This window comes from Anser brachyrhynchus (assembly GCF_964034855.1).
Source record: "Anser brachyrhynchus genome assembly, contig: SCAFFOLD_126, whole genome shotgun sequence".
Taxonomy (NCBI): domain Eukaryota; kingdom Metazoa; phylum Chordata; class Aves; order Anseriformes; family Anatidae; genus Anser; species Anser brachyrhynchus.
Window position 1 is genome coordinate 382,793 of NW_027663679.1, and position 13,292 is coordinate 396,084.

The window sequence follows — 13,292 nt, forward strand, 5'->3', positions numbered from 1 at the left end:
TCTTCGAATCACAGAATGGCTCAGGTTGGAAGGGACCTTAAAGATCATCCACTTCCAACCCCTCTGCCATGGGCAGGGATGGCACCTACTAGATCAGGTTGGCCACAGCCTCATCCAACCTGGTCTTGAATACCTCCAGGGATGGGGCAGCCACAGCTTCGTTCATTCATTGTTTGCTTAACAGCATCTTGGAGCTGGAAACCTAAACCTAGCTGCTTCTATTAAGTTTCTGCATAGGATGTTTTATGACTTTTTGGAGAAGTAACTAACATTACTGTGCCAGGGCAGTGATAGCGGTCTGACCACTCATGATATCAGCCAGAGAAAAAAAATGACCAGATAATAAATAAATAAACAAACAAACAAACAAATAAGTAAATAAATAAAAGGATCCAGGTGTTCAAGATGGGGTTTGTATGGAGAAACCACCTGAACAACGTTCTTTTTTACCAGTTGATGGACTGAATTTTACTGGTTGCTTCCTGACCTGAAAGCTGTCTAGGTTTAATACATATCAAAAGCTCACTTGATATAGTGATTCATTTTTATTTTCTGTTGTAAATTATTTTACTAACAGCTTAGCGATATAATTAAATTTTAGCATTACCAACTCTGGAATCTTCTCCTTGATCTTTTCATTGTGTTAATATTTTGCTGTTTTTTGAATGCTTTTGCATGTTTCTGAGGGAAGGGAGAATGTCTCAATATATACCTAGCTTCAGTGAATATCAATAACAAATTTCAATTAATTCAGACTTCCTATTCGAAAGAACGTCTGTGAATGTATTTACTTCTCAGAATTTAGAGTGAACTCTTGTCTGTATTGAATTCCAAATTTAAATTATTTTTGAGATTAGTGGAGCCCAATTATCACCTTACAAACACTGTTTTAATCTGGTTTTGGTGCTTTGATAGACGATACAGTTTTTGTATTTAATGTATTTTTGATTAAGAAAGCCAAAATACATGATTACTATTGCAGAATAATGCTGCCCTTTTGACTGACTTCATGTGGCAGTTTTGTTATAAATGCTTGGTTGAAACTTGATTTAATTTTTTAACCTTTTGATTAGCAAATACCTTTTCCTTTCCCCTTTTTCTTTTTTTTTTTTTGTCCCTTTATTTCCTTGTCCCCTCTTTTTCCCCTTTTTCTCCTTCTGCTTCTCTTTCTTATATTTGTATTTATGTTATACATGTATATATACTACTTTGGTAATCTGATTAACTAAAAAATTGTTGTAAATGAGGTTTGCTGTGATTTTGTGCCTAATTACTTTTCCTTGTGTACCCATCAGTACTCTTTCTGTGCTTATCTGTTTTTATCATTGCTTTGTCAGACTGATGAAACACCATATCACAGAGGCACGTAGATGTATTTCCCTAATAAAGGGTTATAATCGTGGATGGCTGCTGCAGTTGTGATCACGCAGTCAGTAATCAAGCTCTTTGAGGAGGGCTTGGTAGGGAACACCTTGAGTGGCTCTTGACATGCTGAATTGGTCATGGGGTCACTCCTCCTAAGTGGGAACTGCCCACTTGCTGGCCTTTGTCAACAGGAAAATGCCAAGCAAGCAGGGTTCCCATAAAAAGAACATTATAAACTTTTGGAAAGTAAAAAGAAAGCCTTCTTTTTTTTCTTTTTCTTTTTTTTTTTTTTGTCCCTTTTGTTAGTTTTTTGTTCTTTTATAAGATGGGTAGTATTGAAATTTTAGTAAGTGGCACTTTCATTACTTTCTACATCCTCTTTTTTTTTTTTTTTTTTTCCTCTGTGTTGACAGGGTAGAGACAGAAAGGTTTGTCGTGTTCTTTGGGTAAGTGCGGTGAACTGTTTTCTGTCCTCAGTGAATCAATGCTTTGTTTTAGAAGTGGTTGGTTTGGACAGAAACTGTCTTTATCATTTCTTTCCCCCCCAAGAATCACGTCTCTGCATCTCTTCAGACAACGCATGCTTCCCCTTTGGTGTTTCGTTTGATGGCATGGGGTTCTTGCCTGAAGGCATTTCTTTATGTAGGATCTGTGAATGATGAAAGTTATGAATGCATGGCTCAGTGTTTGATATTTGAGTGTTTCATGGAATAATGAATTAATTGTTTTAAACTGCTACAAATACAGTTTGCCCCAACTAAATGGCTGAACTGATTAGAGTTACAGAGTAATTTTCTCTAGTCAAAGACAAGGAAAGTTATCTTGATTTAGACTAACATGCATATAATTTATATAACACAGGTTATTTTTTCTACCGACTTTTTTTTTTTTTAAACATGTAACAAACATGAGCACGTTACTCTATTAAATAGGTATTACCTATTTTGCATCCTGTACCCTGTCCTGTAGACTGTGCTACAACAATGCTAAGTTGTTTTTGTGTGTGTAGGTTCCAGTTACTTAAAACGTGCTTCTGGACACAGTTCTGGGCCTGATTTCAAAAACTGGATATAATAGATCACATTTCTTCATGAAATAGTGTTTGATAAAGTCTAGGTTGTAGCACAGTGAAAGCACAAAAATATGTACAGTATGCAGGACCACGATTTCATTGAAAAATACAATACTGACAGGAAACGTGAAAGATGCAAAGGAATCTAAGTACCTAAAACTACATGTAATAAATCATATGCAGACCATCAATCTGAAGGTGTATTCTTGATGCATCCTGCAATAGTGCTTCTCTGGAATTTTTAATATAAGAAATTTAAAATGATGAAAATTACTGCTTCTGAGGAAAGGCAAGCAAGTAATATGCAAGGTTCATTACTGTTATCAGATACTGCCCATTCCTGTCACAGAGTACGATCAAGATGGTGTAGGAGAAGCCCAGAGAGAGAAATCCTTTACTGAGAGGAATCTGAAGTATGCGTATTTGGTCAACGTACTTCATTCTTGCACCATTCAGCATGTGCTTTAAAGGAGTAATGAGAAAGGGGAATGAGTCTGAGCTACTGAGAGCAGGTCCAACATTTTGTAGAGTCAGACAGGGATCCTACAGGTAGTCTCCACATCTACAGAAGGCAGGCTAACACAGAGCTGAGGATGAAATCCATGGTATCGAGGGTCAAATTTCTGCCTCTTTATGTCAGTAGTAAACTTTGACAAACAAAGCAATAATGGAAATTTATGCTTTTCAGTGTAATCTCAGCATAGGTGATTTTGGAATTTCCTTTATACCTTGATCCAAGTACAAAGTAGTTCTGAATTTAACTAACTTTTTTTTTTTTTTTTTCCTGGCACTATTCTGTTTCTTTTCCTGTGTGTTGTGTGCATGTGTTATCAAAAACAGACAAACAAACAACAGAGTTACTAGCTATAAAAAGCTAATCAGAAACAAACAAACAAAAAGTTACTTCAGAGGCAATTATTTATTTTATTTATTTATTTATTTATTTTTTACGAATGGATAAAACATTCTGATGTTGTATCATTCTTAACTTGTTTTAATCCTTGTAGGTAACTGTTGGCTTTCATAATTTATTCATAAAATTTGTCAATATCCTGATCTCCTCTGTATGGATTTGCTAAACAGAGTTGCAACTTGAAAAAAACCTCTTACCTTCCTTTCTCAGGGTCAGTGTGGAAAATCAGATACTGAAATACGGGTTTACTACTTGTGAAATTACAATTTTGGAAAACGATGATCCTGGAGGAGTGTTCGAATTTTCTTCCTCTTCCAGAGGTCCCTACAGCATCAAGGTAGCTATCCGAGTAACGTCACTTAAACATTACAGACGACTTAGTTCTAACAGAGTGCTAGAAAAAGATTAATTTTATTTTTTTGCAGGAAGGGGAGTCTGTTGAGCTGCAGATTGTTCGCACTAGAGGAAGCCTCATCAGACAGTTTCTGCGCTACACTGTAGAACCAAGAGATAATAATGAGTTTTATGGAAGCACAGGAATTCTGGAGTTTAAGCCTGGTGAAAGAGAGATCATAATTACTCTACTGACAAGGATGGATGGGATTCCAGAGGTAAGAATTAATATTTTTCTCTCTTTAAATTGCATTCACATACATATTTGTTTGTCACTTACTAAAATATAGATGGTTTCACCTGTAAATACCAGCAATTTTTCTGTAACATTTGAAGGCTTTCTTTTTCTTAAGTGTGAGAAATAGATAGAGGAGGAGTGACTGAAAGGCCTATAAGATAGTCAAGCACCATATGAAAGCACTTTATATCAATACAAATCAGGTCTTGTCAGTCTTGCCTGAATATTCATTTCTCTGATATCTCTATTGTTTTGTAATCCCAGAAATCTGCACAATTTGAGGCATGTGTCTGTTGCTTTTCTCTTTGCTTTCTGCTTTTCTGTAGCTTGTTCCCTTTCCTGTGCATCAGCCATCCTGGATTCCATCAGGAAGTTTGCAAGGGTTTGATTTTACCACATTTATGTTAACATAAATTTTAGCTGCTGTGATTCAGCATTTTTTGCTGCCTTTACATGCACATTCCTATGCTGTATTTTGCATAAGCAGTTAGTTGTGTTTGTCTGATCCTGCTAATGAGCTGATCTAGGAGTAAGATGTCAGAAAGCCAGCTTTACAAAACATAAAGGTTTTAGGAAGGTTAATAATCTTTTTGTAGGGCCAGGTGGTCATCAGTCATGGATTGAAGGAGGGATGGAGGACCATATGATGAGGAAATCAGGGGATCACAGCAACTCCAACTTCAATTGCATAGGCTGCTGTAGAAATTCAGGTTTCTTTTCCCTACATACTCCAAAGAAAGGAGACATAAGAAGTCTGAACTCCACTACAGAAGCCAGGAACATAAGTTAATCTAGTAAAACTTAGGCACTAAAACAGCGGGTTATTTAATAGTTCCATTCCCAGTTTTTACTAGTTCATCAGCAGGCTGAGATAAAAGTATTTCCCTGCTTACAGCAGTATTATTAGACTAGGTAAGTCATCCTGCTGAAATGCTCAGGCAAAAACATACGAATTGTAGTGTCAGGACTAAAAAATAAGGAGGTCCTTTTATACTCTTCTATCTCCAAGAGTGGCCAAAAGCCACATACATGAGCAGGACATATATAATCACTTTCCTCCAGAATGCCATCCCAGCCTCCAATGGTGGGCAGTCCAAGGATGTCTGGAGTAATGGATGGTATCTTTGGGTGCCTTCAGATTTTCTTTCTGTTAATTGAAGCAGTTACGCTTTGAACGCAGGTAAGGTTTTAGCATCCATGACATTCTGTAGTACTGAACACCATTGTTTAATTGAATTGTATGTGAAGAACCAGTTCATGTGTGTTTCTTTACTGCTAACCACCAGCCAGTTTCACTGAGTTCTCCCCAGTGTAGAGTAATGCTGTTTTCTAGATAGATAAATGCAATATTTTTTTCTAATGTTCTCTGATACTTTTTTGAAAGTACCATGTCCCATTAGATTAATAAAGCCAGTTGATCAATTCTTTCTAAATTAGCATGCTGTCCATGGTTTAAAAATCTTTGCTTTACCTGTTACAAAGCCAGGAATCTTAAGAAGTCTTGGAGGAAAGAAAATTTACATTTCAGAGTGTGTTACAAACATTACTTGTGAAATTATGCGATTCTAAATTAAGTACACAAAATAAGTCCTTGCTTATAATAATAATAGACTTTTGGAGAAACTGATGCTTTTAGAGATAGAAAGTTCTAACAATTTCCTTTATTTGATAGCATTATACAAACGTTTATTGCATGTAGAATGTGTGTGATTTCATTTTAAGTTTGTATCCCTTTCTGCCTGATGGGGGACTGTGGACTATAGACCATTTTGTTTTTGATGTGGATGTTGAATATGTATTTTTGTTCTGACTGAGTTTCCCTCTTCTAGCTGGATGAGCTATATTCTGTGGTACTTAGTGGCTACAGTGAAATGCCAGGCAAGTTGGGGAATGCCACAATGGTCAATATAACCATTTTGAAGAATGATGATCCGCATGGTATCATTCAGTTTCTACCTTACGAACTAACAGTAACAATAAGTGAAAGCAAAGGAGAAGTCATCCATACCGGTAATTCCTTTTTATTAGAGTTACTTCTTTATCTGCTGTCTGCTTCTGCAAGTCTTATTTTCCCTGTTCTAGGATAACAGAAGTCTAGGAGACTTCTTACTAAAATCTCCACTCAGGACTTTACAGATTGGTACAATGCCAAGCAAGATGAGCAGCGGAGAGTGAAGTGGAGAAGTATGGGTGTGGAAAAACAGAGGGATTAACTGAGTAAAAAGGATTGCTAGAGAATTTTCCAGACAGGAGGGATGGAGTACTGATGTATGTGCAAAGTGCAACGTGGAGGTAGTAGCTCTGTTTGTGGAGAATGAAGAATGGGGTGTTATATAAGAGAAACATAGAGTTAAATCTTCCTATGGGTGATTTTAATTGATCTATTCAGTTATCAATTACTTTTACAGGCAAGAATTAACATGTGAAATTAAAGCAGTTTGCACTGCTTTAGTAATCTGTCTTTGTGTGTCCTTTTCTGTAGCACTCCAACATGTTACTGGTTTCATAAGAAGTGAAATTGGTTATTATTGTATTTCCTTTTTCTCAGTTTCAGATGTTTCAGATGTTCCTTTTTGATTTCTGTTGCTCTGAATATGCACACTGACTCTGTTTATGTTTTTTAGCTGTTTACAGAGTTGTAAGAAATCAAGGAAACTATGGAAATGTTAGTGTGTCTTGGGTTGTTGATCCAGCATGTACCAATGACGTCTATCCAGAGCAAGGGACTATTTTATTTGATAATCTGGAGTTTTCAAAAAATATCACCATTTACTCACTGCCAGATGAGGTAAACACTTTTACAGTGTTTTGGGGTGAGAATATGGGACAAAGAGTAAGTACTAAAACATTAGAGTATAAGGAGAAAAAAGGAATGTGTGTTTCTCAAGAGCCTAATAACTTGTAGGAAATATCAAAATACTTGGGTAGAACTGAGATAATGTCTGCAAATCATAGAGAAATTTCAGAAGCTGTGCATACCTCTAAACAAAAAAGGTAGAAGCTGAGAGTAATTGTACTGTGGTAAAGTTATAGGAAAGTTTGACTGAAACTCGTATCTTGATAACTGGAATCCTAATTTCAATCCTAATCCTATATGCTGATAAATTTGAAGTAATATAAGAAAGATTACACCTAATGATAAATAAATAAAGCTGTAAAAAAAACTACATGTATCAGAAACATAAAACTGGAAGGTAACTTTTGGGTCATCTGTGCAAGATAAAGAGGAAGGGACTTACTTACAAAAACTGTAGATGGATGATAATTTCTGTATAACTGTATGAATTATCATCCCTCTTGAGACACATAAGGACTGACAAATAAAAACAACACTCAGAAATCTCTGGCTTATTAATCCCCCTAACTTTTCATTTTAAATTCTTCAGTGTTTTGTATGCTAGAAATTAATGTCTTAATACTTTCAGGTGCCTGAAGAGGAGGAAGTATTCACCATCAGTTTATTCAATGCTACCGGTGGAGCCAGGCTGGGCAATGTAACCACTGCAATTTTACAAATAACAAAGAATGATGATCCCATTTATTTTGCAGGTTAGATATTATTGTTTATAAATGTGGAATACATACACTACCTAAAACGGATTTTTTTCACAAACCAGATCATTGCGAAATCGTAATCCCAAAAGAGCAAGTGGAAAAGCTCCCCAAACTTTTTTTTTTTTTTGTATTTAATTTATATTTGTTTCCTTCAGAACCTTCCCATTTTTGTGTGTGTGTCATTTTTCTCTTTGTTGATGTTGAGATCAGTTAGGAGGCAAGGTACAAAATATTCTCTCGTACCTGAATTATTTCCTACCTTTATCACATACATCTTATTGTTTCATTGAAGAGGAAGATCCTACTAGAGAGAATTAAGAAAACAGAGCAAATGCAAGCAACTCAGGCTTGAACTCAGACAGATTTGTTGCTTTTGTATTTTCAGAACCTGTGACAGTGAGTGTTCAAGAAGGAAGTGTTGCAAACTTTACAGTCCTAAGGAATGGATCTGCTGATGTCGCTGTTGTTGTCCAGTATATTACTGTTAATGGAGATGCAACAGCTGAAGAGGGAGACTTTTTTCCCAGTGGAAAGAACAGTGTCATTTTGTTTGATGTTGGAGAAAGGGAGCAGAATTTATCTGTGTATATCAACGATGATGATACCCCTGAAACTGATGAAACATTTTATATTATCCTTTTCAATTCTACAGGTAAGTCTTCCTTTTTTTTTTTTTTTTTTTTGCTGGCAATTTCTTAGTATCTTGGTCTTATCATAAAGCAATATTTAAATGCCAAGAATTATACGAATAATGTTTGCTTCAAGATTTTTATACAATAAATGCATACTGTGTTTGAATTTTCATCCTTAATTATTTTATTGGAAACAAAAATCAAATGATAGAGTTGATACTTTGCCTGCAAAAACAACTGGAGTGAAAGTCCCTTTTCAAATATAAATGCTCCAAATTAGATGGACTTCAATACAAAAACACAAAGCAAAAAAAAAAAAAACAAAATTTAGTACCCAACAGTCTTAGGAAAAGAGGTATTCTTTTAGTTATTTTTTTCATGCTCCAGAGTGTATTACAAAACTACATGATTTTTGTAAAAACAAACAGAACTGCCATATTTTGGAGGAAGGGTATGTAATTGCTCTATTTTATTAGTAGCGAAAAGTATGCATACATTTTTTTCACTCTGAGACTATAGTTTTAAAAGGCTTAATTTGCAGAAAAATATATGTCACAATTTACCCAGGGGACCACCTCTAAAGAAAGGATTTATTACCTTAGAAATAACGTATTTTTGTTTATTTATTTATTTTTCAAAGTTTACACTTAAAAAGGAATGACCAAAATTATTCAGCCCATTCCTCACGTTTTTGAAATACATATCTTTTAGAATAAATTATCACTGTTATGTAATATACATGAGAAAATAAAAGTGAAGTATAAGAAATTCATAATTTTTCCAGAGCCCTAAGTATTTAATAAAGACCCTCCCCACACCTAGCTCCAACAAAACTCATGGTGTTGTGGGAGAGTCATTTGCAATTGTGTTATCAAATTTTAATTTACTGCCCTTCATTTTTTACTGTTCTCTAGTTGAGAGGTAATAACAGGCTCTGAATCTGCTGCAAATCTTTGCAATGCAAAGCAAAGCTGTATTGAATCAGCCATTGAAACCTGAGGGGCTGTAATTTAATAAAGCAAAGAAAGATGATGGCAATTAACCATCAGACTATACCTTCAGATTGTGTGACACGTTCTCAAAGTAAAATACCTACCAGGTATTCAATTCAAGATTAGGAAACCTAAAATTAGATTTCTTCATCTGTAAGCACGCTAAGCATCTTAGTTCTCATTACAGTCTCTGATGGTCTTAGTCTTTAGCAGTCGATAAGACTGAAGTGATTGAGGTCATGCTACAGTGGACACCCTGCGGCTGGCCTGTGAGTTTCTCACAAGGCAGCATTGATCTTGAGTTGAATCCTTCCCTGAACATTGGTAGCAGGCAGCCAGAGGTTGACAGGGAAAGCAGTAATTTGAGTATAAGGCAGCTAAGCTATTTCCCAAGGTCGGCTGGTATTCACTGTAGTACCCAGGTCTCTTATAAAATATCAGACTAGGGAAAGGATTAGACAAAACCATTCTTCTTCCTTCATAAGTTTTCTCTTTTGTTGTCTCTTTCTACTTTAATAACTTTCTTCAGGATCTACTGGTAGCTCCCAATACTACCCCATTGGGAACATATCATGGCTTTTCTCCTAGCACATGGGGAATGGGTATCCATAGCCTCCTTTTTCCTCTAAAATGAGCATCATATAGTTTTACAGCCATTCTAGAATCACTAAGAATAAAGAATATTTCTATACATATTCCTGAAAGCAAAAGTTGGTTTTCTTTCTATGATTGGTTACATACAGTGGCCTTGACTGTTCTGAAATTTTTTTGGGGACTGTTGTTCCTGAGAGAAAATACAAATAGAGGTATATGAAGTTAGAGGAATAAGCACATTGTTTAACGTGGAACAAAATTTAGTCGGACACTTTCAAAGAAGACAAAAAATGGGGTGGGTGTGGACACATTATGTTCATCTATGGACAATGCAATGGAGTTAGAATTAACATCCCTTAATATTTACCTGTACTAATATGCACACTGAAATCCTGCTAGCTTCCCATCTACATAATAAGAATCTTATGTTTCTTCCTTTTAGATATTCTTTGATATGGGAGTGAATAAACTCTTAGACATTGCTCATAGCTTGTATTTAGTTTAAATGCAATACTTTTCTTCTAGGTCTAAAGAAGGTCGGGGCTCTCTGAATACCTTACTCTTTTATTCTGTACCTCTGAATATCTTATTCTTTTGACTTGTCCAGATGATCAAACAGAAAATGTTACCTCACATAACAACTACATGCAAGGATACTGTGTAGTAAGAATCACATCTTCTCAGTTCATGTCATTTTTCCTGAAAATCTTACGTCTTGCTCTCTGGATGGTACACTACTTAAATACTTTTACTCTGATTTGCCTGCTGCTGAATACCTCAAATTCTGTTTTTCACTGACTTTTATAATTGTCCTTTTCTTTGTATAAAAGCAATTGTAGTGAGTAGAAAACATAATTGGATTTAGAGTTACCTACATTTCTGATTCCAATTTTAATAATAATAATTGTCCTCTTTTTTAGGAGATACAGTTATCTTTAAGGCTGGAATGGCAACAGTTATTATTGAAGCAAATGATGATCCTAATGGAATTTTCTCTTTGGAACCTTTAGAGAAGCCAGTTGAAGAAGGCAAAAGTAACATTTTTTGGTAAGTAACGTTTAAAGAATATCTTTGCACTCTTTTGGAACTGGTGTATGTGGTACTTTATAAATAGCACTTTGATTAAATCAAATGCACAAGTGTGCATTGATAGAAGTGCACTATAGAAAAACAGTTTTACAAAATTTTGGATTAAATGATTTGTAATGTGTTGAAGACATCACCTGTAATACTATGGAGTACACAGTAAATATTAAAAAGTGCACAGAAGCTCATGTTGAAATGTAACTAAATAAGACTTCAGCATTGATGTTCTGTTATAATCTCAGGAACCTGTAGATACAGAAAAATCTGAATGATTGAGCACAATATAACCTAGGCTGACAGAAAAAGAAAAAAAACCACTCAACAAATAGCTAAATAAAACTGTGTGGCACTAGGTGGCTTTTTGTACCCATCTTTGAAATTTTCAACTGCAAACTACTGTATTCTTTCTTTCTGTTTTTGTATTTTTTTTTTTCTTTTATCTGTTAATTACAGATTGAAATCTATACTTAAAGTCCGGATGTGACACTCTTCATTAGTCTGACCTTTGAAAGTATTTTCCTTTGTGCCACCATGATATATTGAAGAATTAGCAGGGTTAAAAATTGAATGCACTTGGCATCTCGCCTTGTTACATTCATTTCATAAATTTACTATGGGGTTTTAATTGGATGAAAAAATGATTTTTCGTTAAGAAATCTTGAGACAGGCTGTAAAGAGAAGTTAGGTCACAATAAATGCGATAGTGCAAATAGTTAGGGAAGAGGTTCTTCTTGCATTTAAAAAATCATCCTTTTTTTTTTGTCTGTTTGTTTTAAAGCCTTGAAGCAGATGCTTATGGCTGTGAATTGGTTCTTTATGCTTGTGCCAATACATCTGAAATATGAATAGTCTCAAGAAAAGAGGATATTAAGTTCATTGTGTGTTTGTTGTTGTGCTGTTCACTGTTTTGGGCTTTGTTGTTTTTTTGTCCTTTATAGTCTAATCTGCAGGATAATTTTTGTGGATTTGGTGGTGTTAAGAATATTGTTTTGATGTAAACATGCTTATATACAGGTGCTTTATGGAATTATAGGATACCAAGATCTCCAACATCTGAGGAACCTGCTCAGTCATCATTGATAAAATATATTTACTAGGGATCTGTCTCTTCCATACTGTCACTACTTTGACAGTTGTGTAGCATATAAAAAAGTGGTCAAAGTAGCATGTAACCAAACCACCGAAAACACAGAGGTTTTAATGAGGTAATTGGAGTTAGTGCAGCAGCGCTACACAGCTGGGATAGAGCACCCTGGTTAACGCCACAGAAGAAAAACCTTTGGAAGCAGAAACAACGTAAATGTGTTGCTGTGGCTGGACTAGTTTAGCTGAACTAATTCTTCAACCTGATATAATCTATTTATAAGGCATTTTATGTCACCGTGCAAACCGACAGAAGCAAACTTCCTGTATGTAAGCGCACTCTTAATAAAGGCACTGTATGGGTCACTTTTTATTTGTAGTGCCTTTTTGAAATTAGTGTAATTGTGTTAGCAGATAGTTACCAAAAAAAAAAAAATCTTTTCATTTACTACGTTCTTAATCACAAATAACAGTAGATTTCTGAAAGCCGTAGAATGTAATTCTAATTTAATACAAGTGTAAGAAAAAGTTTAAGTAGACTTGATGACTGAAAGGAGAAACGTTTGTGGTTAAATGTAGATGATTCTCTTTCCTGTCTAAGAGTGTCCAAGTATATTAATTTTTAATGTTAACTTTCTGAACTATTATGCATTCATATTTATTATTATAAATTGGAATTACAAGACACAGTGATGTGTAGCTTCACAGTAGTATTCTGCATGGACCTGCGTATGCTACTTCTGTTTTCTAAAGTACGTATTCCGGGAGTAGAATTGTACTGCAAACGTGGTTGCCTTTAAAAGGAAGGCTTCATGGAACAGTTGTAGTATATTAGTATTTTACTTTATATTACATAGTATATTACTTCTTACTGTAAGGAAGATTACAGTAAAAGGAGTCTCCACATTTTCCTTTTCTACTCAACGCTGATGCATGCCTGCCAGGACTCTCATTCTTTCTGTATCACTGAACAGGATTTTGAGACACAGAGGACACTTCGGCAATGTTTCTTTGACCTGGCAGTTGTTTGATAATAACTCTGCACTGAAGCCAGGAGAAGAATTCTATGAAACTTATGGGACTGTGTGCTTCATGGATGGTGAAAGGTCGAAGTCAATAACACTACGTGCCATTTCAGATAGAATTCCTGAATTCAATGAATTTTACATTCTAAAGTTGGTGAATGCTTCAGGTATTGTCTTCCATATCACCATTTCCTTCATATCTGGTAGAAAAGAGTTATGTTTAATCAATCAAAAAGAAACCAACACTAGAAAGAGCATTGCTTTGAATCATGTCTTGATATCCTATGCTTTTCTGGTAAGGTTTTAGGTCTTATTTTTCATTTAATCTTGATTTCCATATATAG

General features: G+C 35.2%; 1 protein-coding gene across 1 annotated transcript in view; it reads left to right on the forward strand.

Moving 5' to 3' along the window:
- The window catches only part of LOC308187058 (adhesion G-protein coupled receptor V1-like), a gene marked incomplete at its 5' end in the record, with an annotated part of 55,809 nt that overhangs the window by 20,176 nt on the left and 22,341 nt on the right, over positions 1–13,292 (forward strand). The window contains 9 exons of the mRNA XM_080609214.1: positions 1,779–1,811; positions 3,561–3,687; positions 3,776–3,961; positions 5,811–5,991; positions 6,606–6,769; positions 7,407–7,530; positions 7,922–8,188; positions 10,675–10,801; positions 12,898–13,115. Coding sequence (XP_080465340.1) covers positions 1,779–1,811; positions 3,561–3,687; positions 3,776–3,961; positions 5,811–5,991; positions 6,606–6,769; positions 7,407–7,530; positions 7,922–8,188; positions 10,675–10,801; positions 12,898–13,115 — 1,427 coding nt within the window. The remainder of the gene's footprint in view (positions 1–1,778; positions 1,812–3,560; positions 3,688–3,775; positions 3,962–5,810; positions 5,992–6,605; positions 6,770–7,406; positions 7,531–7,921; positions 8,189–10,674; positions 10,802–12,897; positions 13,116–13,292) is intronic.